The following is a 25,155-nucleotide window of genomic DNA, read 5'->3' as shown; positions in this document are numbered from 1 at the left end:
AGACTGGTGTATTGACTATTGATCATTGAATGCTGTCTGCCTCATCAGCCGTCAAGTTTGTCCAGACGGAGAAATATTCGGGCTATTGGCGAGTAGTCGCTGAGTGGATGGATGGAAACAATAATGTATGGCGCACATGAGTATCGAGCATATTGTTAGATGTTGCCATTGTACGATGTTGAAATAGCAGTGCCATTTGGAAAGACGGGGAAGTCGGTAGAGTACGCATTCAGCACGTCCATGGCTGAGCGGTCAGTAGGAGTAATCAACCGCGGTGCGGGAGCGCTGAGAGGGCTTGCTTCCGATCTTCTGTCCGATCCTATCAAGGAGGTGCCAAGTAAGAAAATGGGCAAAGGCCTTGGCAAGACTACCGTAGTGTTCACGATCTTCGTTGTGCCGGGAAGGGAAGGACAATTGGGATTCAGGTGACAAACAAGTCGGTAGGTCGTGTCGAACTCTGAATCTGACAGCTGTAGTGCGGCTTTTAGGAGCAGTGCCTTGGGTGACGTAGGTGCGAGGTAGGGCTCGTGTGTATGTTGTCGATGAACTGGCTGCCTGCGACTGGGGCCATGCGTGGTGAAACGTTAGGATCAGCCTGGCAACTTCAGCCTCGTAAGGCTGACCGGACAAGAGCCGGGCAGGGCACCCCCCTCCCCCCCAAGCGACTCGGCCAGATGGAAAAAAGAAGCGTGGGATTCGACTGGTCGTCCCAGCACCAGCCTGTCTCCTACTAGGTATGTACCTAGAGGGGCAGCAAAAAGCAATCGAACCTGGAATCAAGTCCGCCCTGGACAGCAGCAGTCCTGGTACCGGTACCCTGCTGGCAACGAAGCCCGACAAAGGTCTCGCTGGGCAGCAAGCGATGACGCATGGTGAAGATCAAAAGGAAACACTTTCTTTTTCGCTCAAGAACCATCGGAGGAGAGGACACGTGCGGTGCTTGGACATCTTGGAGTTTTGTTGGCGGGCGATGACTAGTCTCCTGGCTGGCTGGAGAGGCTACCGGTACCGGTACCGTAAGAGGAGATGTCGAGGATGTTTGGTGGTAAACATAGAAACAAGAAACACAGGCCAGAGGCGCGCCCTGACCAAAAAGACTACCGGTAGACCCAATCACATTCACTGCTCGCCCTCGTATCCCTCAGACCTCAAACCTTCCTCACTACTTGGCGCTTTCACTCCCCCCCGCCCCCCCCCCCTTCTGCGCTCATTTCCTACTCACAGGCTCTGGTCGATTCCCTTCTCTGCCCTCATGCGGCCGAAGAAAGTCGCAAGAGCACTCTCAGACGGGCCGGTGCAACGAACAAAGCGGGTGCGCGCGTCAACAAGCCAACAAGCGCGCATGCGAAGACTCACCACAGACGTTGTAGGTTGTCCTGGAGCTGCCTTTCGAGGTCTGGTTTGGCGCGCGCCATGGTGGAGGAGAGTCGTCGTGGCCGTGCGACATCAGACATAATTCAGAGTCGAGGCCGAACGTCTGTGCCAAAACGCTGATTAGCTGTGTCACCTCACCCTCCTCTTACGAGCATCTGAGCTCCTCTCAGTGACCAGGTTTGATTGTCTTGTTTCAGTACACAGCGGGGTCAACCTTGTCGGCAATCCTCGACAGCTGAAGAGAGTTGCACAAGGGCTTTGGCTGCATGATGCGGCAAATGATGTGTAGGTCCCACACCTGCTACCTATCGGCCAGACATCCTTATATGGGTGGGATGGTTTGCCAATGGAACGAGCCCTATATCCCCATTACCACTTCATCTCAAATACTTTCGGTCATCGATCATCGTATCACGTCTTTCGTTGTTGTCGACTTCCTTGTTAGCGTCCAACTGCTTACTGTCCTTGATCTGATATAATGGTTTCGCAACTCTCCTTTCTGTCCGTCTTCACAATCTTCACATTCCTTATTGCTCCCACAATCGCCCAGCAATGTTATGGTCTGGATGGATCCACACTCGACAGCTCATACGCACCATGCAATCCAAATGCGAAGCACAGCGGCTGCTGCGCGACCAAACGAACAAACGGATCACCTGACATCTGCCTGGACAACGGACTATGCATGGCCACCAACAACGAGCAGCTGGGAATGATTTGGCAGAGCGGGTGTACGGACAAAACCGGACAGGACGTAGCTTGTCCCAAGATGTGCCCTGATGGTACGCACATCTCGATTTGCTTGCCACATGATTTGAGACTAACCAAAGCACAGCCACTACCGACTTCAACGGATCAAATCCTGTTGTAGCATGGCAGGTCCAGACTTGCGACTATGGCAGATATTGCTGCCGTGCTGCCGGGGACCGACGAAGCTGCTGCGGCAACTCAAGTGCACCGGAGATAATCACCGACTCTGTTGGCTCGCTCCTGCTCGAGACCACTACCGCAGACACTACCCCCAGCACCAACAAACTACCACATGCCGCCGCTTCTGCCGTTTCCACCGGCAAACCGTTTGAAATTACCGCGGTACCAACTGGCGACTCGTGCAAGAAAGAGAGGCAGAAGATTGCAATTGTTGGTGGAACCGTTGGCGGTCTCTTCGGCCTGACCGTATTGGCACTCGTCAGCGCCATATACTGGATGCACAAACGCGAACGGAGACAGCGAAGACTCAAGGAGCACTACGAAACGCAATTCTCCCAGACCAACGCGTACCGCAAAGCCCTCGCTTCCACCGCCGTCTCCATGAGAACCAGTACTTCCTTGGAAGAGTTCAGACCCAAGTCCAGCGGTGTTGTGCAGCAGTAAACTACTGTATTCTCCAACAACCGTCGATTTCTTTCCTTTCCTTTCCTTTCCTTTCCTTTCCTTTCCTTTCCTTTCCTTTCCTTTCCTTTCCTTTCCTCTCCTCTCCTTTTCTTTTCCTTTGTTTTTTCCGTCGGTGGATAGATCTATGGTTGATGATTTAAAAGCGTGTCCATGGTTTTTACATCGCTCCTTTCCTTGCCTTTCCTCATCTTCCTCTTCACCTATGTCGATTTAGCGAATACCCCCCCAAACCAGCCGCACACATGTGGCCCCCATGTAGTACCACCACGTCTTTCATTTTACTTTATAGATTTTAGATAGTTTGCTTAGATTACGCTTTCCCCGGCTCACGCCCACGACAGCGCACAAAATGTTTAATCCAAAATCCTCTCGATAATTTTTTTTGGCGTATTTCTTAAACTTGATATCGGAATCTTGCCCTCCTTGCTATGAAACTTGGGCGAATGACCTTCCATTCGTACACGATTATCGAGCTAGTGGAGAATTGACCACGGCCATGGAACCAATACCTACCCCCCAGTATCTCGTACAAAATCGCCACGCTGGATGCAAGGGACGCGCTTCCGTCTTACCAAGGACTCAGAGTCAAGCACACACTCGCTCCCAGCGAACCACCTCACCTTCCCCATCTGGAACCGACCCTTGAACTTCATCCCCGCCACCACGTACCTAGCATCCGTAACGTGCCAAAGAAGGATCCCGCATACCGATACTGCGAGGCCATCGAACCCGACATACTAAACATCATCCCGTACGCAAATCTATACCATCCTATCCATCACTTCTCCCCGAATCTATCCCGCACGTGCGCTGTAAGTTGTAATAGGACATAGTACCATGGCCGATCAGTGGGGAGAATATGACATGACATCAACACACTCACAAGTCTCCTTACACATGTATCTCCAAATTCCGATGCCCAGTATCCAGAAAACAAACACACACAGCTTCATGTAGTACTGACCGCGAAATCACGACGCATAAAAAAAGAAAGAGAATATGAGTTGGTTATGTACAAAGTTCAAAGTATCTATATATACACAGAAGATACACGTGGCCAAGCCATGAGGCTACAACACGTCTGATGCTGTTTTAAAGATTGAAACTGCCTGTCATCCATCTAAATGGCCAGCGTCTGACCAGCCTCCTTGGTAACAGCGGCCTTGACATCGGCCGCGCGCAGGGGGGTGTACGAGTAGGGAATCTTGTCCTTCGTGAGGCTACCAGCGGGAGCGGTATTTGCACTCTGTCCACCAAACAGGGTGTCCACGACAACAGCGAAACTAAAAAAGGGGGTTAGGTTAGCAGTGCAGGTAGCATGCAAAAGTAAACCCAATCCATGGGATGGGAATCTTCCCCCCGGGTAAAAGATGAAATAATTACGTACCCGTCTTCCGCGCTCGACTCGGTGTACACCATCTTCTTCCCAGAGTTCTCGAAGACGGAGCCCTCGACGAGGGCCTGGGCGCCCATGCGTGTGTTGACGCCCGTGTCCTGCTCGTTGTAGTAGTTGTTGAGGATGTGGGCGGTGCCGAAGCGGAGGAGGGGGCCGCGGCTGGCGACCTTGAAGAAGTGGTTGTTTGCGTAGGTCACGCGGAGGTGGCCGGTGTCTTCGGCGGAGTTCTTGTCCGAGTGGCCGACGAGGGTGCCTTTGGCTGGAGGGGGTGTGAGTTTGGGTGGAGTTTGGGGCGGGATGATGGGAAGGGGGTATGTGGGTGATACTTCAGAGGGGGAGGAGGACGTACAGTGGTTGTGGAGGTAGGTGTTTGAGATGGTCACGTAGTCGGCTGCGTGGGACAGGTCGACGAGTCCATCGTAGGTGTCTTTGCCTACAGTCTCGTCGCCGGACAAGTCGCAGTGGTCGACCCATACGTTTGTGGAAAGCTGGATGGTGATGCCATCACCAAATTCGGCTGGCACCTTTGCGATCTTCATGTTTCTCACTATCACGTTCTTTTGGCCGTTGATGGTAAGACCAACGCCGGTCAAGGCTGGACTCCGTTAGCAAGAGAGTAAACAATTGGTAGAGTTCAAAATGGACGTACAACTGCCACTCTTGCCAATGATGGTCTTGTCCGATCCTACTTGGACCTTTGCGCCCCCGTTAATGGCACCTTGAACAACAATGTTAAGAGGGCCCTCGGCAATGGCTGCCGCGGATAGTTGTGGCAGAGTGCTGACGGTGGTTGTAGGTCCACCAGCGCCACCCTTGGTGCTGTCACACGTTAGTTGGATAGACATTCGTGCAGCTCATATCCGAAGCTTACCCTCCATTCAGCGTTGCGTAGCCGACGCTGGCAGCATCTGTGATTGATGCTCTCTTCGCAAGCACCTTTGCTGCTTCCTCCTTCAAGACTGGGGTTGGGGATGCATGAACGACAGATGCCGCCAGCAGGAAGAGTGAAGTGACAAGCTGCATGGTGAATTTAGTAGTAGAGACTGATGATAGCTAGCAGTGTGCTTTGACTTTCACATTTAGGTAGGGATTTGCTTCTATTTGTACTTCTCCTTCTTTTCCTTCTTCGCGTTTAAGACTTTTTCACCTCATGTAGAATCTTGTCTAATGACTCTAGTCTGCGCGACGTCAGCTTCCGCTTTCGCGAGACCAATATAAAAAATCGCATTTCGTAGGTGGGAATTGGATGAGCACCCCACTGCAAGGCCCTGCAATAGAGATCGACATGATGTTTTGACTCTCATGCCGGTCTATCAATCCCTGTTCTAGACTTGTTTCCGCCTTTAGGATGAATCGTGGGCTCTTGGCTTTGTCGCAGCTGAAACGAAGGTCGTGCGGAAGAACTTTTCGTTGGAGGAAGATCATCAGTTTGGCAACCCCAGACTTGCTATCCGCAGGAACCGTCCGGGGTACATGTATAGTGCCAGCACCATGAATTGAATTCCTATGTCCACGGGATCACGCAACTGTCGAAATGCAGTTGAAGGGATGCAATTTTATTGACTACTCGTAGTGATGACTGCAATGCGACATGTCAACGGCCATCCTGCATTGCCATGGGTGAAAGTCATGTTGCCAAGAAACGAGTAATAAACTATACTTGTTGGACATCTGCAAAGTTAGCAGGATTTCAAAGCCAAAGGGGAAGATGCGGACGTGACTGGTACAGGATCAAACCAGGGGACGTTTCTTCCGAGCAACCGAACAAGCACCACAGGTTGATGAATTGGTGGAACCTCTACGACCATGAACGTTATTGCAAAGCCACCTACGATATCAGGAAATACTGTATCACCAAATGTAACAGAGGGGATGAAGTAAAGTTCTATTATAGTCCAGGTTTTGGTGATGTGAGCGAGGAACACACACAGGGGCAGTTTTCAGTATTGTAGTTATAGTATCCCCAGCCACTCGTGGTTTACCTGTTACCCCACATTGTTTCACGGACCGTGAGATCCCGTCTCATGGTCGCTATATTCTGGCCAATCATACGACAGGTATTGGGCTAAGAAACGGCGAAACCAAACCATAGGTACCTCCCGCGGAGAATTAACAGTGGTTGCCGAATAGGATCCCAGCCCAATGGTACATTGCAATGTTCGTATGCACTCTGGTACAGACAGGTCTGGAACGCACGTGATCTGCTACTCTTCCATTCGTAAACAGCATCTCAAAGCAACGACCAGTAAGAAGTGATATTAAACGTTCAACATGCAGTCTAGGGCACCTTCGTGGCGAACTAAAACGGTTAGAGAAGGAAAAGCGCGAGTATACAGAGGCTGGCCCGCTAGCTTCAGAACACGAGGTCAATAAATTGGACGGGGTAACGCAGAGAGAGTTTGCTCAAACCGAATTTTCCGGATGGGTGACGAGTGGAGTGGAAGATGGTGTGCAAGTCGTCGGTCGAGGCGCACGACTACTACAGGTTTCTGCATAGGGTAGAGAGTATTGCAAGCCGTAAAGGCCTGAGATGCCGCCGGTGGCCATAGTTTGGGTGAGTTGAAAGCGGCCAGTTTCGAATATGGATCCACCAATGCGGGTCGTTGTGGCGACATGTAACGTCGTAGCATATATCAGTAGAACAGATTCATGCTTGAACTCTGAAAGTTCATCAAGACTCAGCCATTTCAGCATTCCAGTCTTCTCTGCTCTGATAGCACAGTCCCTTTCGAACAAAAAATATGTTGTGTGAAAAATCAGGCATTATATGCACGGTTGTCTGATGGCTATCTATCCCTTCCTAAGCGCTCTTCGAAGTCATCTACCAGCTCGTAGGCTGGTCTGAACTTGGGTTTGGGGGTGCCATGGGTGTTGTCATTTGCATTGCCAATCGTAGGCACATGTTGCGTTGATGGCTGGCGTGCCAGCACTGGGTTTGGTTTTGTGTCGGTGATGCCGCCTAGAGAGGTGTACCCCATGTCGTATAATGGACAATAGGGTATGTTGAGGTATCGAATAAACTCAAGCCAAAGTCAGTGGCAAGAGCGAACAGGTGATGGGGATATGCTTACTGTCCATATATCTACATAGTGCCAGTCTATGACAGGATGTACTCGGACGAACTGCGGCCAGTTGTTGTCGGTTGGGTCGAAATGCTTCAAGTGTTTACCATGTGGGTCTGTCCGACGTGTGCCCACGAGGATTGCTTTTACAGAAGGCGTATCTCTGAGATAATCTGCAAAAGCCTCTTTCATTGGCTTGGCGTATTCAAGCAAGGCCAGAGAGTATATCTTGATACTTTTGGCGACAAACTCCTCGACTTCCTGGAATGGGTAGGCGTCCTGTATGTAGACGCATTGTACGGCGGTCTCGATGTTGGACGAGGGATCGAGGGTATTGGTTAGTCCGCGTTTATGTAAAGCGCAAAGGTAGAGGATGAGGAGTACTAGACAGTCTTTCCCCCCGTTGTATGCCAAGGAGAGCTGTGGCAGACTACAGGTGCATGTCAGCTTCGGGAGGTCCGGCTGTCCGCTGTCCAGGCTGGGTGGCCTTGGACGACGACGCACCTATACTGCTCCAAGGCCTGATCTATCACCTCCAAGGAGACCAGTGTCTGTTGTTGCACATTCTTGACGCGCTCGGAGACATCGCTCGCGTCCAGAAATGCGGCTATGCGGTCATGTATCCTGGCGCACAGGTCGCGGAACGGTAACGGGGTATCCGTGACGAGAGGATCAGAAAATCCAGAATCCGTGTTCATTGCAAGGGCTGCACTAGCCTCGACATGAGATGCAGATGCAGATGCAGGTGGGCGTTTGGAGGGCGAGGAAGGGGGGCGAGGAAGCGGTTGACTAATGGCCGTATAGGGCAATGTTTCAACCTTCAAGGCATGGTGCATTGTGCTTGCTCGTGTGAAACCGAACGGGTGGAGGTTGTTGGGGGCCCTGGCTTGTCTTATCGATATCGGCAACCTCGGCGTGTCTCCATGCGGCTTAGACCGCAACAGGAACACCCGCACCCCTCTCTGTCCACTCATTAACACCTCGCTTAGTCAGCATTGCCGTGTCAGCGCGGGGACAGCCAGGGGCCTTCTTCTCGTAGTCCCTTGACTGTCTACTCTTTCTACTACGACAATCCCCTACCCTAACCACCCAACTTGACATAGAGTAGGTTACTACTCTCCTCTACTCTACCCATCCTAGAGTATACCTAGAGTAGACTGAAATCCTACACTCTGGCCCACCCCCCGAATGTGACCGCGAAGACGTGATTACGCGCGATCGAACATGCATGACAATCTCATTCGTCGCTACTGGGCCTTGTGCTGCCTTGGACCCTGAATTCACACTAGCCGCCCGATCACGCAATTTCGCCGCGCGCTGCTTCTGTCCTCGACGACTACGGTTCATGAGAAAATTGCACCATTTTATCCTGCCGCGAGCCATGGACTGACGGCCGACGACCCGAATCGTGACCTACTACTAGGCACCGCTCTTACTATTAGACCTTTGCTCTTCCCCATAGTTGTCGTGCTTCCTGTTCTGCTGCTTTGCCCCATGCTCTCTTCTCCATCTCCATCTCTGCAGTCATAATGGCATCTATCACAACTGCAGGAGAGGCCGGTATGTCAGCATCCCATCGTGCACCCTCCTCCCCCTTGCAACAAGAAACAACAAAATCAAGACACCCAATGGAAATGACCAACAAATGCATGACAACACATTGCTAATCTCTTCTTCTCCCGTTATCCAGCGGCCCGAGTTGCCTACTTGGCCTCCGACCTGATCGTCTCGGTCGTGCCTACCCTCGCCACAGAGTCCGAGTTCTCAGAAACGCTACGCAGGCTCCAAAAGCACAATGCTCCCAGTGTGGTGGCAAAGGGACAGCCAGAGGTATACTGCACTCTTCTTCATCATAGGCCACAGTGTTCTAATCATCTTGGCCTCCAGATTGTCTCCCTACGCCAGAATGCGGATCCACTCCTCTCAGTCTTCCAGCCCACTCGCGCTGGTAAGCTCACCAGTGTGACTACGGACTCTTCCATCCTTGTCAAATCTATTCCTCACCTCTACAAACTCGCACAATATCCTGTCGTTCTTCACGTCTCGGTCCAGCCCTCGGGCTTCCCCGACTTCTCAGACATCACTTCCATCAGGCAGTCTGGTTTCACATTTCTCCAGTCAGAGACGCTACAGGAATCACAGGATCTTGCCATTACAGCACATGCTCTGGCTATCAAGTCTGGCAAGGGTGTCATTCACTTCTTTGACTCGGGCGCCACTGCTTTCAAGAAGTCCATCCCGCTGGAAGATGTGGAGCTGTTTGGGAGCGTGGTCGACTTGGACGCTGCGGCAACGTTCCAGCACACCAAGTCGGACGAAACCACATTGTACGCAGATGATGGCCGAAATCCATCGCTGACGTTCGCTCGTAGCCAGGTTGTGAACGCCGCCAACACTCCAGCTGCTGCACCATTAAACGCAGCTGAGCGAGGGACATCGCTACCAGTATCAGAGAGGAACAGCCAGCGCGCTGATTCTTCGTCGGGTTCGTCACAGCGCGAACCCAGCACAAGTGCTGCGTCACTCTCCTCAGCTACAACGGTCGAGTCTTTAGTCTCGAAGCCCATTTCTTCAGACGACATCTATCGTTTCGCCAAGCAGATTTGGGAGACCATCAAGGAGAAGACTGGACGTGACTATGACGCGTTCGCATATACTGGCACAGGCCAAGAAGAGGCAGCCATTTTCCTCTTTGGCGCTGATACCGGTGTCTTCGCCACTGAGCTGGACACTGTCGAAGACACAGAGACATATGCCAAGACTGGTATTATCACTGCTCGGTTGTACCGACCTTGGCTGGGTGCCACGCTTGCTCATCTCCTTCCCCGGTCGATCAAGCGTATCGCCGTACTAGAACAAGTTCGACGAAAGACGACAAGATGGGGTCCCGTGCTCCTGGATTTGTTAATGTCACTAAAGGCTACTGGTGGTGCTGCCCCTATCGTCGTTGGCTACCAATTAGGGTACATCAACGAGAAGACTGTCCAGCAAGCGCTACGCGGCGTATTTCAGAATCTCACAAGCGAATCACCTGTCCAGAACCTTCAAATAGGCAAACTGGACGGACCGGAAGCCCAGCCTGCGAAAGTGGAGCAACCGGGATTAGAGAATGCTTACATGAAGATTCTCAACCAGGTCTTTGGCGACAAACTTCACATTGCCAATCAGCTCGGATCGCAGCACGCTGGCATCTCCAACGATATATCATCAAGCCCCGAATATGGATTCGGTTCGCTTATTGCGCGACAGGAACACCGAAAGCGTTTCATTGATGAGGTTGCAACTGCCTCAAAAGGCAACGCCTTCGTCACCGAAGCGCCGAAACAATGGCTATCGAAGTGGGCGCTCAGCGCTGAAGACACTGACAAGGCAAACGAGTATGCACCGGAAGTTATTGCGCGCTTGAGCACGGATGGTTCTTCCGTTGCGAGCCAGCTGTTGGAGTCGAAGAAGCTCTTCTACAAGGAGTCACCCTGGTTGATTGGTTCAGATGCTTGGGCTTATGACCTCGGAAACTCTGGTGTTCATCACGTCCTCGCATCCGGTGAGAATGTCAATACGCTTATCATTGACTCCACTCCATACTCAGAGCGCGATGCTGCCGACGCCGCAAGGCGGAAGAAGGATATTGGTCTTTACGCGATGAACTTCGGCAACGCATACGTTGCTTCCGTCGCTGTGTACAGCTCTTACACCCAAGTGCTGGAGGCTATGATTGAAGCCGACAAGTTCGACGGTCCTTCAGTTGTGCTGGCATACCTACCTTACGAGAAGGAGACGGATACGCCTCTGACTGTCCTGCAGGAGACAAAGAAGGCAGTTGATCTTGGCTATTGGCCTCTCTACCGCTGGAACCCCAAGGCTGAGGAAAAGGGCGAAGACAACTTCAAACTTGATTCTGAAAGAATCAAAAAGGAGCTCGAGGAATTCCTTGCGCGTGACAATTACATGTCACAGGTCATGAGGCGCCACCCTCAATTCTCATCAAACATCTCGGGATCCTACGGTACCGAGGTTAGACAATTGCAGAAGCGCAAAGCCAAGGATGCATACAGCCAGCTCCTTGATGGCCTTGCTGGCGAACCCATGACGGTCCTTTTTGCGTCTGACAACGGCAATTCTCAAAACCTGGCGAAGCGTCTTGCAAACCGCGGTAAAGCCAGGGGTCTGAAGACCATGGTCATGGCCATGGACGACTTCCCCATCGAGGATCTGCCCAATGAGCAGAATGTTGTCCTCTTCACCAGTGTTGCTGGCCAGGGAGAATTCCCTCAGAATGGCAGAACATTCTGGGAGACTGTCAAGGATTCCACAGATCTCGACCTGGCGACTGTAAACATCGCAGTGTTTGGTCTTGGTGACAGCCACTACTGGCCACGTAAAGAGGACAAGATCTATTACAACAAGCCTGCCAAAGACCTTCACGCTCGCCTGCTTACCCTTGGCGCGAAGCCTCTTGTCGAGTGTGGCCTCGGAGACGACCAAGACCCAGATGCTTACCAAACGGCGTACAGTGAGTGGGAGCCAAAACTCTGGCAAGCACTTGGAGTCGACAACGTCGAGGGCCTTCCCGAGGAACCTGCGCCAATCACCAATGAGGACATGAAGGCTGCATCAAACTACCTAAGGGGAACCATCGAGGAGGGTCTGGCGGACACGAGCACTGGCGCTATTTCAGCCAGTGACCAGCAGCTTACCAAGTTCCATGGTACCTACATGCAGGACGACCGTGATCTCCGTGATGAGCGCAAAGCACAGGGACTTGAGCCTGCCTATTCGTTCATGATCCGATGCAGACTTGCTGGAGGTATATCAACACCCAAGCAGTGGCTACAGATGGACGAAATCAGTACCAAGCTTGGGAACGAGACTATGAAACTGACAACGCGGCAAACATTCCAGTTTCATGGTGTCGTAAAAGGAAAGCTCAAGCCGGCAATGCAGGCCATCAACAGGGCCTTGATGACCACCATTGCTGCGTGCGGTGATGTCAACCGTAACGTCATGTGCAGTTCCCTTCCGACTCAGTCAAATTATCACTCTCAGGTTTACGCCGTATCCCAAAAGATAAGCGACCATCTTCTTCCTTCGACAACGGCATACCACGAGATATGGCTCGAGGATGACGAGACGAAGCAGAAGAAGAAGGTTGCTGGTGAAGCCGTCCAAGACCACGAGCCACTGTACGGTCCTCTCTACTTGCCCCGAAAGTTCAAGATCACCATTGCCATCCCACCACACAATGATACTGACGTCTACGCCCATGATATTGGTCTCATTGCGATCAAGGGTGCTGATGGCAATCTTGTTGGATTCAACGTCCTTGCAGGTGGTGGTATGGGTGTGACTCATAACAACAAGAAGACCTATCCACGGACAGGAAGCATGTTCGGCTATGTTCCAACCGAGGAGGTCCACATTGTGTGTGAGAAGATTATGTTGGTACAACGCGACCACGGCGACCGGAAGAACAGGAAGCACGCCCGTCTCAAGTACACCATCGACGACATGGGCATCGATGTCTTCCGTGGCAAGGTTGAAGAACTCTGGGGTCAGCAATTTGCGGATCCAAAGCCATTCAAGTTTCAGAGCAACGTTGATACCTTTGGCTGGCAAAAGGATGAGAACGGCCTCAACCATTTCACCTTTTTCATTGAGAACGGTCGTATTGAGGACACTGCTGAGTTCCCCATGAAGACAGGTCTCGTAGAAGTTGCGAAGGTGCACAAAGGCGAATTCAGATTGACTGGTAACCAACATCTCATCCTTTCCAACGTAGCAGACGAGGATCTGCCCGCAATGAAGGAGCTTCTCAAGAAGTGGAAGCTCGACAATACCAACTTTTCTGGTATGAGGTTGTCCAGTTCCGCTTGTGTCGCCTTCCCTACTTGTGGTTTGGCCATGGCCGAGTCAGAGCGCTATCTACCTGAGCTCATCTCTAAGCTCGAGGGTACACTGGAGGAGTCTGGTCTGCGACAAGATAGCATTGTCATGCGAATGACCGGCTGCCCCAATGGCTGCGCTCGTCCTTGGCTCGCCGAGGTGGCATTTGTCGGCAAGGCGTACGGCGCCTACAACATGTATCTTGGTGGTGGCTACCACGGCCAGCGATTGAACAAGCTGTATAGGAGTTCCATCAAAGAGGATGAGATCTTGGAAATTATGAAGCCATTGATCAAGCAGTACGCCAAGGAACGAAACGAAGGCGAGCACTTTGGAGACTTTGTCATCAGGAAAGGCTACATCAACGAGACCACCCACGGTACAAATTTCCATGACAACGTAAGTAGTCCTGACTTCTTTGCTCTAGTAATAAATACTGACAAACACTATAGACTGCGGAAGAGGAATCAGATGGAGAGTAGACGTTTGTTCGAAAATGAGACGGATGTACATATGAGCTATGGCATTGCATGGACGGCATATTGTCATTTTGCGGCGTTTTATTTGGAAAATCTGAGCGCGCACTTTGAATTGAGATTTAGTTTTCTTCTTCGAGGGTTCTGTTTCCAATACAAGAAAACCATACACACTTGTCTTGTATGATGAATCTTTGAATATAACATGTTAAGATTTAATGAGGATATTCCAAAAAAAAAATTAAGTAAACTTATTTGCTTTTCTATTCTTTTCACAAAAAATAAGGCCAAATGGTATTTTTTGAGCTGTTCAAGGATGTGCGCTAAGCTTTCATTACGTCATCCCACCTGGCGCCGATCGTGGGGAACCTAAGACCACTTGGACGTGGAGAAGGTCATTTATTCCAAGACTGAGTCACGCCATGCTCTCCTGTTGATTGCCTTCCAGAACTCAGAGCATCACACCTCGTCGTCCATGCTGATCAGGAGAGGGCCAAAGCTGTATAGAAGCACGGTACGCCTTACACAACCCCGCATCAGGCCAGCGCAATTATCATTACCATCAGTCTGTCGACATCTTCACCAGACAGGCAAAATGCTGCATTCCGCGACATCGACGGCCAAGAAGATCTTCGCTCCCACTTCCAACTCCTCGGATCCCGGCCATGCAACCCAGTACACCAAAGGCGCGCTGGACCGCAGCGACCTACTTCCCTCTCCTACAGACCAATTCCATAAATGGTTCCAAGAGGCAACTTCTGCCTCTGTCTACCAGCCGGAAACCGTAACCTTTTCTACTGCCTCGCTGCCAGATGGCAAGGTCTCTGCACGCATGGTCTACATGAAGGAACTCGACTCCCGCGGCTTCGTCATCTACTCCAACTGGGACACGAGTCGCAAAGCTGCTGATGTTCGCTCCAACCCACACGCTGCGCTCACATTCTGGTGGCGCGAATTAGAGCGGCAGGTACGGGTTGGAGGGAGGGTGGAGCGTTTGACGATTGAAGAAAGTCAGGTCTACTACGATACGAGGATTCGCGGGAGTCGGATTGGGGCCTGGGCTAGTAGGCAGAGCAGTGTGTTGGAGGGAAGGGAGGAGTTGGAGAGGCAGGTAGAAGAAGTGGAGAGGAAGTTTGAGGGCAAGGACAAGATTCCCGTACCGGACTTTTGGGGCGGCTTGAGGGTTGTGCCGGATTTGGTGGAGTTTTGGCAGGGCAGGGAGAGTAGGTTGCATGATCGCTTTGTGTATAGGAGGGTGGAGGGGAGTGCAGATGGGGATGGTGAGTGGAAGATTGAGAGGTTGAGCCCTTGAGGTGGGTTGTTGGAGCAGGGCTTCAACCGTGTGAACTATGAAAGGATGCATACGTAGTCGCGTACAGTTGCGAATGCGCAACTTTGCTTCCGGTTCCTGCATCAGAGTAGCCGACACAGCATTGAACAGTTCAGTCGGCCAAGCAGAAAACTGCAGCCCCCTCGCCCTGATCTCCGGTGCTGTGGCATGGCCTATTTCGCTCGCATATCTGCCTTCAATATACGAATTCGGCCAGTTGAAACAGACAAACTAAACCAGGCTGCTCTCCGATAGGCACATACTCACCCCAATTCATCTCCGCACATTGATGCGAGGCTAGCGGCCACCAAGTCTCACCGCCGAAGGGAAGGGTTGACAACGAGGGCGCAGTTCATATGACCATAGAATTAGCGCTGCGTGAACTTGTATTTGGCATAGGGTTAGGCTGTGCCAAGCTCTACTAGCTAGCTAAGCAAGGTTAACTAAATATTATACTATAAGATTTTATAATATATTCTAAACCTATTCTAAATATATTCTATACTAGTAATACTATAAGCTACTACTACTATACTTATTACTAATGTATCCCTTATATCCTACGTAAGTAGATTAAAACATATTTAGAACATGTTCTTAATAGGTTATAGAAGCACTATTAATAATACCTTACCCTTAGCTATATCCTAGATAATATTAGGGTATAGCCTATAGTTAGCCCTAATAGGGTAGTTAAGATAGAGAGTAGAGAGCACTACTACTATACTAAGATTAATAATAAGGGCACCTTATATAAAGTAAGAATAGGTTCTAAATATATTCTAAATAGGTTCTAATATTCTTAGGCTATTCTAGGTACTAGGGGCACTCTATATACCTATACTAAAAAAGATTATAGGCTTAATATAGCCTACTATAAGGTTAGTAGGGTTAAGAAGACTAGCTAGCCCTCTATAATAGAGGTCTATAAGGTAAAGAGTAAATATATTATTAACCTATTCTTAACTTATTATACTAATATATATAGACTTCTATATAAAGGTTATATATAATTACTAGAATACTCCTTACTATAAGTTATTTAGAATATATTTAAAACTTATTACTAATATATTTTATAGAAGTTCTCTAAGCCTAGCTAGCAGCTACTATAGGCCCCCCTATAAATACTAATACCCTCCTAAATATAATTTAGAAGAAGACTTATACTAGCTATAATAGTAATAAGGTATAGCCTGCAAGAACCTATTAAAAACACGTTACTAACTTATTATAGCTTAACTTTATTACTATATCTACTCTACTAAGGATTTAAGGTTATTAGGTTCCTTATACTATCTACGCTTATAATTATCCTAGCTATAGTAAGTTATTTATAATATATTATTAACCTATTCCTAATATATTTTAAGACTATTACTTTAATACTAGTATAGACCTTGCTAATTCCTGCTAGAATACTACCTAGTTCTACTTGTGGTATGCTTTTATAGAGCCTAGGGAGGATAAGGAGGATAGAGAAGATACTAGAGAGGGGGAGGGAGATAATAATAGTAATAAGTAGGAACACGTTAAGAATATATTAAGAATAGGTTCTAATAAATAATATATAATAGTATATAACCTAAAGGGGTAGTAGTAATTACTAAAATAAACTCTCTACTCTTCTCTTTTTTTTCTATCTACTAAAAGTAAAGTACTATTTACTTTTATAGGGTCCTTTAATACTATATAACTTTTTCTTTTTACTTTTATAGGTATTATAAAGCTCTAGTAGTCCCTTAGATTAAAGAAGAATCTAGTATTTATAGGTATCTAGCTATAACGTATTATTAATATATTCTAAATATATTTTAAGAGACTAGACTTATATCTCTTTTTTACTACTTTTGCTAAATATTATTTATAGTGTAAAGGGGAGCAACTATTTACTCCTCTTCTTTACTCTCTACTTCCTCTTTAGCCTCTACTCTAGCTACCACTTCTTATTATAGACTAGCTATCTTAGAGGGTTCTTAAACCTTAGAGGAGGCACTTAGTATAGTCTACTCTACTAGCAGAGAACGTATTATTAATATATTTAGAATATATTCTTAAGTATTTACTATTAAGCTCCTATAAAAGATCCTTACTTCTATAATACCTTATATTATAGTTCTGCTATAGTTTACTAGGGCTATTTAAACCTTAGGATAATACCTCTTAAGGTAGTAGATAAGATTACCTCTATTAGAGAAGTAACACTAAAATAGTTATTAATATATTATAAACATGTTCTAACTCGCATATATATATACTCTACAAAGTTCCTATACCCCTAATCTAGCCTAAATAGCCTAGTAGAAAAGCTTGCTAGGAAATACTATACACCTATTATTTAGGTAGGATATTATAGGAGAGAATGCCCTAGTATTAGATAGAAGTAACTTAAGCTTAATATATCGCTAGTATAAATCCTACTTAGTATTAGAACAAGTTTATAACATATTCCTAATATATTCTATTATATACTAACTTTAAAAGATCTTTATAGACTATATTAACTAGTTATATCTAATAATATTAGGAAAGATAGATAGTAAAATAGTATTAAACTCTTAAATATAAAAAGTTCTTATAGAGTATAAGAAGAAAGAAGAAGAAAGAGAAGAAGAAAGAATATATATTTATCTACTTATATATACTTATATAATAGACTAGAATATATTAAGAACTAGTTAGGAACTAGTTACTATATTTATAGACTAACCCTACCTTATATAAAAAGTAGCTATCTCTTTCTTAAGTTTAAACTATACCTTTTATAATTTAAATAGTGCCTTTTTCTATACAAGTTCTTCCTTATCTACCTCTAGCTTTTCTTTTCTCTCCTTTAGAGCCTAATTACTAAGAAGAGCCTTTTATTATAAAGTTTATAGTTATAAACTAATAATAAGTTAGGAATATATTATAAATATATTTTGCAAAGCATACCTTTAGGTTACTATTAGTAGAGGAGAAGAGCCTAGTAGTAGAGAAGATAGAAAAGGGGCTAGTAAACTTCTTTCTAATACTGCTCTACTACTTACCCTCTAGCTTTAGGCTTTTAAGCATACTCTTTTATTTCTTATTAGGACTAAGATATATCTAGTTAAGTTAGATATAGTAAGACTTGCTTTATTATTATCTAGAGTATTATTATTATTATAGGATATATTCTAAATATATTCTAAACACGTTTTAATTAGTAAATATATATAACGCTAGTATAAGACTTACTTTCTCCCCTTTAAAGCTTTTTAAGGTACCTTTACTTAAGCCTATTAGGAGTTCTATAGTTATAGCGTATTCTAAACTTGCTCTAGACTTTAAACTCTTTTATATCCTATAGATCTATCTAGTATACACTATATAATATTACTTATATAATTCTAACAGGTTAAGAATAGGTTGTAAACTTACTTCTAAGTAGCCTTAAGAATACTTATATGCTTACTAGTTTTATATCCTTTCTAGCCTGCCTGCTTAGCTATATTTAAATAAGATTCTAGTTTTTCCTATACCTCTTTTAATATTTTACTATAGTATTGCATAATCCTAGTAGCAATTACTAGGTTTTTCTTATAGATTACCTAGTTTTAGGCATCTTTAGAGGGTTTATATTCTAATTATATAAGAATAAGTTAGGAACACGTTTAGAATAGGTTTAGAATATATTTACTTATATAAGAGGAGGTTAGTAAGCTAAAAGTATTCCTCTACTATTAATGCCTGTAGTAATTTACTTAGACGTAAAGAGGTAGTATTATCTAGCTCTCTTTTATATACTTTGTAAATACTTCTTTATAAATATACTTAACAAAATCTTATATAAGATTAAAGTTGCTAGCGCTAGTTACGCTTATAGGGATTAATTAACTAGAGATAGCGCCTAAGTCCTAGAAACAAGTTAGAAACACATTATAAATAGGTTATAGTATGCTATAAAACTTACCTATTATCTACTTATTATATATATTAATAGTAGTCCTATAGAATCCCTATAAGTAAATATACCTCTATAACACTTATCTTTTTATAAGTGCTTTATACTTCTAAAAGAAGTTAGTAATAGTAACTTAATATATCTTAGTTATATCCTTATCTATAATAATTTAGCTAAGTGTAATAACTATAACGTGTTAGAAACATGTTATAAACCTATTCTTAATGCGTACGCTTCTTTTCCTATAGGTAGAAGATTACTATTAGAATCTCTACCTATACCCTATATAACCTCTTATATAACATATCTATCTAGAATATATCTTAATTTAATAGAATTAATACCTACTCTTTAAAAAGGCAAATAATTAAGTTACCTAAGCTTAATATAAAGATTTGCTATATATACGCCTATAGTAATATATTAGTAACGTGTTCTAAACCTATTCTCTTATACTATGTATAGTTTTAAGATTCTAATACTTTATCCTCTACTTATAGTGTACTCCTCTAAGGCTACTCTTAAATAGGAACTATAGAAGCTTTTTACGCTTTATAATACGTAAGATTTTATCTTTATTTATAAAGCTAATATATATTTCTTTAATAGAATAGAAACCTTTAAGTTAGAGATAGGTTTAGAGCTAGGTTAAGTTTAGGAACTAGGCTATAATAAGTTAGGAATACATTTATAATAGGTTACAAATAACTTATATTATATAAGCTATAGAGTAAGCATAGGCTATAACACCTTTACTACTTCCTTAATATTACTATTAGATAGTATTAAGGGAGGAGGAGGTATATATATATATACTAAAAGAAATAATAGTAAAAAAAGGTATTACTACTATATCTATTAGTATAATTACTTAGAAGGTAACTTTATATAGGATTTTAAATAGAGATCCTTGCCCTTATAGATAATTAACGCCTAGAATATATTAGGAACGTGTTAGGAATAGGTTATAATATACCTACTACACTTCTTTATCTAGCTTAACTATAGCTTAACTACAGAATATAAAGCAGGACTACTAGAAAGATTTAATATCTCCCTAGTTAGAAGACCTTGTAGATATATAGAGTCTACCTCTAGTAGTACCTAACTAAAATAATGTTTTTTCCTAGTAGCAGATATTAGGCTATAGTTCTAATAGCTAATATATAGTTAAGCCTATTCTATAATTTACTAACTTGTTATTAACACGTTTTAAATATATTTAAGTTTCCCTCCCTACCTAATTTACTATAGTCCTTATTATAGGATAATAAGATACCTAGTAGTCCTTATAAATCCTTAAAGAGAAGCGCTTAATAAGGCTATAATAATAGCTTCTTATTTGTAGTTCTCTTTATAGAATTTTCTTAGGTACTATACTTTTTAAGGTTTAGATCTAATTATATAATATGTTATTAATAACGTAATAAGAATATATTTATAACGTGTTCTTAAGATGCTTACACGCTTTTACCCTAGAGTATTAGTATTTATACTAGCTTGCTAGCTAGCTGTTAAAGAATAGTAAAGTTATAGGCCTATTAAGATAGATAGACTAGCAGGAGTATTATACCTGCTAGAATTAGAATAATTTAAGAATATATTCTTAATGTGTTACCTATATAGCCTATATAAGCACCTCTTCTCTTATTAGGTAAGAGCTATCTTTATATTACTAAACTAGTATTATATACCTATACTTTTAGCTATATAATTAAGGGTATACTAGGAGAATAGCTATATACTTAATAATTACTAGTATAAGTAGTAGTCCTTAACTATTACTATAAGTAAGGTATATATTATGCCCCTATAACGTGTTACTAACCTATTCTAAACTTGTTCTATTTACTTTTACTTACTTCCTTAATACTACTACTACTATCCTCCTCTAGCACTTTATATAGTTACCTAAATTTATCTCTAATATTACTATCTAGTTTAGATATATTATCTAGTACTACTATACTAAACTCTAGTATAGTATTTAAGAATACCTATATATTATTAAGAATAGGTTTAGAATATATTTAAAAAAGATAGTAACTAAAACTATGTTTACTTACTTAAATTACCCTAATTTATACTTAACTATAGGCTAGTTTATATAACTATAAAAATTTGCCGCTGTGACGTGGACTTGAACCTACAGGGATATTCTAACCACTCAGAGTAAAGCCCAAGTCGCCCGACGCTAAACCCATGGTCATATGACATGCCACCACGTTGACAACACCGCGGCAGGTCGAAAGAGGAGGCGAGGCGCACGCACGTGAAGCCGACGAAGTTCAGAGGATTGCAGATCAGCCAAACAGTCCACGGTAAAACTCGCATTTCGTCGAAGCCAATCACGCAATGGGTGCAATTTCCTGGTAATCTGTATCTTGGCCCGTTCTTCTACGTCCTGTAGGTATCTCCTAGTAACCCGTTTCGAGCATGTATCTATTCACCACGGCCCAAGAAACGTTTCGACGCAAAGCTCACACCCGGCCATCGGGTCCGTAGAGACTGGGTGAGATAACGGTACTGGGCGAGTACCGAGAGTGAGAGCGAAAGCACCCCCACTTTTTCTCTTCGGTCCATGCGGGGTTTTTGATGCGTCTCAGGGAATCGTTGCTTGTTCGACCCTCCCCCCTCCCTCCCAAATGTTAATATTTGTCCCTTGCGGCTGTAGACTTGCGCCTTTACAACTTTCATCATGACCAGAAATGCTGATCAGTATCGATACGAGCTTGGCGGATTCCATCGAAAGGTCACGACTGCAAGCCAGAAAGCACAGACGTGGTTTGATCGGGGCTTGATTTGGAGTTATGCTTTTCATCACGAGGTGAGTCGGAAGGATCAATTACAATTCGTTTTCTTTGCTGCTGCTGCTGCTGCTGCTGGGAATGTGCTGACCTCTGCTAGGTGCGTTGCCATTGTTGACTATTGCACGACCTGAATTCCGAGGCTTGAGTCTGCGTTGTTTCATGACAGACCACCACAGTACTGTACTGATACCTAGCGGTCTGAATAGGAGTCGGCCCTTTGTTTTGAGAGAGGGATCTACCAGGATGCCGAATGTGCGATGGCCTACTGGGGTGTGAGTCTTCATCGTTCACCATAGGATCGGCAGACATCGGGACTGACTCGACAGTTGGCGTTTGCACTCGGTCCGAATTACAACAAGCCATGGGACCTCTTCGATGAGAATGAATTGAAAAGTACGCTGCAAAGAATCCACCAGGCAAATGCAGAGGCCAGGACACGTGTTTCTGGATCTACTCCTGTGGAGAGAGCTCTGATCGATGCCATTCAAGTTCGGGTGCCAAAGGGGTTGAATGAAGATGCATTCAAGGCGTGCAATGAGGAGTATGCCGAAGCCATGAAGCAGGTCTACGAGCAGTTCAGCGACGACTTCGACGTGGCTACCCTGTACGCGGACTCGATCATGAATCTATCAGCTTGGAATCTATGGGATCTCAAAACCGGCCTGCCAACCCCAGGGTCGCGGTCAGTGGAAGCCAAGCAAGTCTTGGAAAAGGCGCTCGGTCAGAATGGTGCGCATCAACACCTTGGGATCCTGCATCTATACATCCACCTAATGGAGATGTCGAAGACGCCAGAGGTGGCGTTGGTGGCTGCCGATCATCTGCGCAAGCTAAGTCCCGATGCGGGCCATTTGGTTCACATGCCGTCGCACCTTGATATCCTTGTTGGTGACTATCGACGAGCTATTGACTCCAACGCAGACGCCTGTCTTGCTGATGAAAAATATCTTGCTGAACATGGAGGCGACAATTTCTATTCGGTCTACAGGTTGCACGACTATCACTCGCTGATTTATGCGGCCATGTTCGCCGGCCAGTTCAAGGTCGCGTTGGACACAGTCGGTCGGATGGAAGCTTCCTTACCTGAAACTCTGCTTCGAATCGAGAGTCCACCAATGGCGGACTGGTAAGCAATTCCTTGTTTTGCTTTGTGGCAGATAGATGCTGACGCAAAGGTTGGTAAGGCTCGAGAATTTTGCTTCAGTTCGCATTCATGTTCTAGTACGGTTTGGCCGCTGGAAGGACTTGATAGACATGGAGATGCCCGCAGATAGACACTTGCACTGTGTAACGACAGCCATGGTACACTACGGTAAGGGCGTGGCCTACGCGGCTACCGGGAATGTCGCCAAAGCCCAAGCAGAGCGAGACCAGTTGGGTGAAGCTGTTCAGCGGATACCATCTTCGCGGATATGCGGCGACTTCCCGAACAAATCCAATGTCGTCCTGATGGTGGGTCTCGCTATGCTAGACGGCGAGCTTGAGTATCGCAAAGGTAATTATGAGTCAGCCTTCCAGCATCTTCAGGAGGCGATTGAGCGAGACGATGCGCTCAACTACGCAGAACCCTGGCCATGGATGCAACCCACCAGACATGCCTATGCTGCTCTGTTGATGGAGCAAGGACGGGTAGAAGACGCTGCTGTTGCCTATCGTGCGGATCTTGGCTTTGACGACACTCTGCCGCGGGCAAGACAGCATCCCAATAACGTTTGGGCGCTGCATGGATATCATGAATGTCTGGTGAGGCTAGGTCGTCAGGATGAGGCTGGGATTGTGGGCCAGCAACTGAGGATAGCGCAAGCGGTAGCCGACGTGAAAGTAGAAGCTAGTTGCTATTGCCGTGGCAGCGGGAACGCATGAGGATGCTAGTGAGCTCTACTGAGCCTACTAAGGGGGGCTGATCCACTTCTGAATTGAGGTGTGCTAGCATGCAGCAACATCAGCCCAGTGTTTTTTTTTTGTTCTGACTGATTACTTTAGGAGGTGGTGGACTTGAATTGATGCTTCAGGTCAGTTCAGTCAGAATCGATCAAGTATGTTGGAAATCGAGATCCTCCTAGTGATGGTGGTTATGCATGTGACAGGGAATGGCATGGCATTTTTCCTTATTACCGTGCTATCGCCCGCTTGATCGGAAGATGACCCCTGACAGAGGAGACGGTTTGCCGTGTAGGTACGTGTGCATACTCTATACCGATATCGAGTCGAAGGATGATAGTAGGCATGGCATCATCAGTCATAGGATCCACTGTGTACGTTTCCCCTTGTCCATGCCGTCAGCCCTGCGCGGGATTTGTTGTATGTACTGTGTAGGATGTGGCCCCTCTACCAAGGAAAAGGCGGAGGAGAGAGTCAGGACTCAGGCACACCCAGGCTGCTAGGGGAGGTGAAATAGTAGCCAGGTGTCTCGCGTCTATCATGCCGCAATCAAGAGTCAAGACATTGAGTACTCCTATTGTCGAGGTTGAATCTGACTCGTATGCAAGCATCCAATCGCCATTGCCCATGCCTCGGCACTGGGTCCATTGAGTTTCACCCATTGTGTAGGCAGAGACCAACTGTGTGTGGATGTTCGCCGACGTTCTGGACACCCCTGCCATCTTCTCCTCACTTACCTAATCCGCACTAGCCCCTCTCTCGCTTGGCTGTTCACGAACGGAGATTTCACCCCAACACGGCTCACAGCCTGGACAACCAAATTGCGATTCATGTATCGTCCATTGGAGTCTGCATCGCATCAATCCTCCCCCTGGCAGTCCTGCGGATCCTTCCCGCTCTCGATGCCACGCGACAGAGAAGCTCCAACACCGACTTGCTGCCGGTGGGCCGATCAGACGCATCAAGAGAGGAGGAGGCTGCCTTGCCTCTGAAGGATGATGAGAAGAGCGGAGACCACAGAAGTGGCGAGTTTTGAGACGGGTGAGAGGCGCCAGTGATTGACCGCGCTCGAGTGCGGGTACGGACGGACAGTAGTTCAAGTTGGCTGTTGAACTTGCCCTTCGCGCCCGCATAGTCTCCGTTGCGGAACAGACTTAGGACCCAAACTGGCATCTGAACGGGATGGGAGGATGGAGTATGGATCGTCGAAAGTTTTTCTCCAGAGTACTCCAGTCCAAACGGCTGTCATCTGACTGTAGCTTGCAAAGCCACAGCACGTAATATCATCTCATGTAGTGATCTCCATCGAGCATCGAGAACTCTGCAACCCACGCCCCTGGACCCTTTTCCGAACGCACGAGCTTTTCTTCGTTCAACACCGCTTGCAGCCCAAGCCCTGCTTCCCTAGTACACCAAGTGGCGGATCTAATCCAGTAATGGTTGCAGGCCTCGAGCCGCCGCCCGTTCCCCTGGCATGCATCTAGTGTCCTTTGCATTGAGAACCCGCTAACCAAAACGGACGCTCGCTCAAACGTCCACGGCTATGGGTATATTTCGCTGCGGGACGCGCTTGATTCTGGATTTTTGAATCTGGGGTGAACTGTCTTTCCAGACGACGACGGC

The 25,155-nt window shown here is 46.2% G+C and overlaps 9 protein-coding genes across 9 annotated transcripts; 5 read left to right on the top strand and 4 right to left on the bottom strand.

The window, feature by feature from the left end:
• Nucleotides 1–1,252: 1,252 nt before the first annotated feature.
• IAQ61_003673 (uncharacterized protein) lies at nucleotides 1,253–1,547 on the top strand (the record flags this gene model as incomplete). Its single annotated transcript, XM_066096052.1, has 2 exons — nucleotides 1,253–1,312; nucleotides 1,371–1,547. The coding sequence occupies 2 exons, from the start codon at nucleotides 1,253–1,255 to the stop codon at nucleotides 1,545–1,547; spliced, it is 237 nt and encodes a 78-aa protein (XP_065953928.1).
• A 305-nt stretch (nucleotides 1,548–1,852) lies between these two features.
• IAQ61_003672 (uncharacterized protein) lies at nucleotides 1,853–2,748 on the top strand (the record flags this gene model as incomplete). The annotated part of the gene is made up of 2 exons (XM_003837178.2): nucleotides 1,853–2,156; nucleotides 2,210–2,748. The coding sequence occupies 2 exons, from the start codon at nucleotides 1,853–1,855 to the stop codon at nucleotides 2,746–2,748; spliced, it is 843 nt and encodes a 280-aa protein (XP_003837226.1).
• Nucleotides 2,749–3,774: 1,026 nt separating this feature from the next.
• IAQ61_003671 (uncharacterized protein) lies at nucleotides 3,775–5,536 on the bottom strand. Its single transcript, XM_003837177.2, has 5 exons — nucleotides 5,037–5,536; nucleotides 4,815–4,984; nucleotides 4,515–4,760; nucleotides 4,157–4,424; nucleotides 3,775–4,052 (listed from the first exon to the last, which is right to left on the bottom strand). Exons 1-5 carry the CDS (start codon nucleotides 5,186–5,188, stop codon nucleotides 3,890–3,892), a joined length of 999 nt encoding a protein of 332 aa, XP_003837225.2. The 5' UTR covers nucleotides 5,189–5,536; the 3' UTR covers nucleotides 3,775–3,889.
• Nucleotides 5,537–6,568: 1,032 nt separating this feature from the next.
• IAQ61_003670 (uncharacterized protein) lies at nucleotides 6,569–6,859 on the bottom strand (the record flags this gene model as incomplete). Its single annotated transcript, XM_003837176.1, has 1 exon — nucleotides 6,569–6,859. One exon carries the CDS (start codon nucleotides 6,857–6,859, stop codon nucleotides 6,569–6,571), a length of 291 nt encoding a protein of 96 aa, XP_003837224.1.
• A 92-nt stretch (nucleotides 6,860–6,951) lies between these two features.
• On the bottom strand, nucleotides 6,952–8,073 carry IAQ61_003669 (uncharacterized protein; the record flags this gene model as incomplete). Its single annotated transcript, XM_003837175.2, has 3 exons — nucleotides 7,732–8,073; nucleotides 7,237–7,657; nucleotides 6,952–7,185 (listed from the first exon to the last, which is right to left on the bottom strand). Exons 1-3 carry the CDS (start codon nucleotides 8,061–8,063, stop codon nucleotides 6,952–6,954), a joined length of 987 nt encoding a protein of 328 aa, XP_003837223.1. The 5' UTR covers nucleotides 8,064–8,073.
• A 683-nt stretch (nucleotides 8,074–8,756) lies between these two features.
• Nucleotides 8,757–13,592, top strand: IAQ61_003668 (uncharacterized protein; the record flags this gene model as incomplete). The annotated part of the gene is made up of 4 exons (XM_066096051.1): nucleotides 8,757–8,787; nucleotides 8,918–9,057; nucleotides 9,115–13,509; nucleotides 13,563–13,592. 4 exons carry the CDS (start codon nucleotides 8,757–8,759, stop codon nucleotides 13,590–13,592), a joined length of 4,596 nt encoding a protein of 1,531 aa, XP_065953927.1.
• Nucleotides 13,593–14,181: 589 nt separating this feature from the next.
• Nucleotides 14,182–14,898, top strand: IAQ61_003667 (uncharacterized protein; the record flags this gene model as incomplete). The annotated part of the gene is made up of 1 exon (XM_003837173.2): nucleotides 14,182–14,898. The coding sequence occupies one exon, from the start codon at nucleotides 14,182–14,184 to the stop codon at nucleotides 14,896–14,898; it is 717 nt and encodes a 238-aa protein (XP_003837221.2).
• A 6,641-nt stretch (nucleotides 14,899–21,539) lies between these two features.
• IAQ61_003666 (uncharacterized protein) lies at nucleotides 21,540–23,514 on the top strand (the record flags this gene model as incomplete). The annotated part of the gene is made up of 4 exons (XM_003837172.2): nucleotides 21,540–21,668; nucleotides 21,858–21,923; nucleotides 21,978–22,777; nucleotides 22,836–23,514. The coding sequence occupies 4 exons, from the start codon at nucleotides 21,540–21,542 to the stop codon at nucleotides 23,512–23,514; spliced, it is 1,674 nt and encodes a 557-aa protein (XP_003837220.2).
• An 846-nt stretch (nucleotides 23,515–24,360) lies between these two features.
• IAQ61_003665 (uncharacterized protein) lies at nucleotides 24,361–24,705 on the bottom strand (the record flags this gene model as incomplete). The annotated part of the gene is made up of 1 exon (XM_066096050.1): nucleotides 24,361–24,705. The coding sequence occupies one exon, from the start codon at nucleotides 24,703–24,705 to the stop codon at nucleotides 24,361–24,363; it is 345 nt and encodes a 114-aa protein (XP_065953926.1).
• Nucleotides 24,706–25,155: the final 450 nt, after the last annotated feature.

Source organism: Plenodomus lingam, assembly GCF_022343315.1.
Source record: "Plenodomus lingam strain CAN1 chromosome Unknown contig_18, whole genome shotgun sequence".
Taxonomy (NCBI): domain Eukaryota; kingdom Fungi; phylum Ascomycota; class Dothideomycetes; order Pleosporales; family Leptosphaeriaceae; genus Plenodomus; species Plenodomus lingam.
The sequence above is the reverse complement of the archived record's forward strand: the minus strand, read 5'-3'. Positions and strand labels throughout refer to the sequence as shown.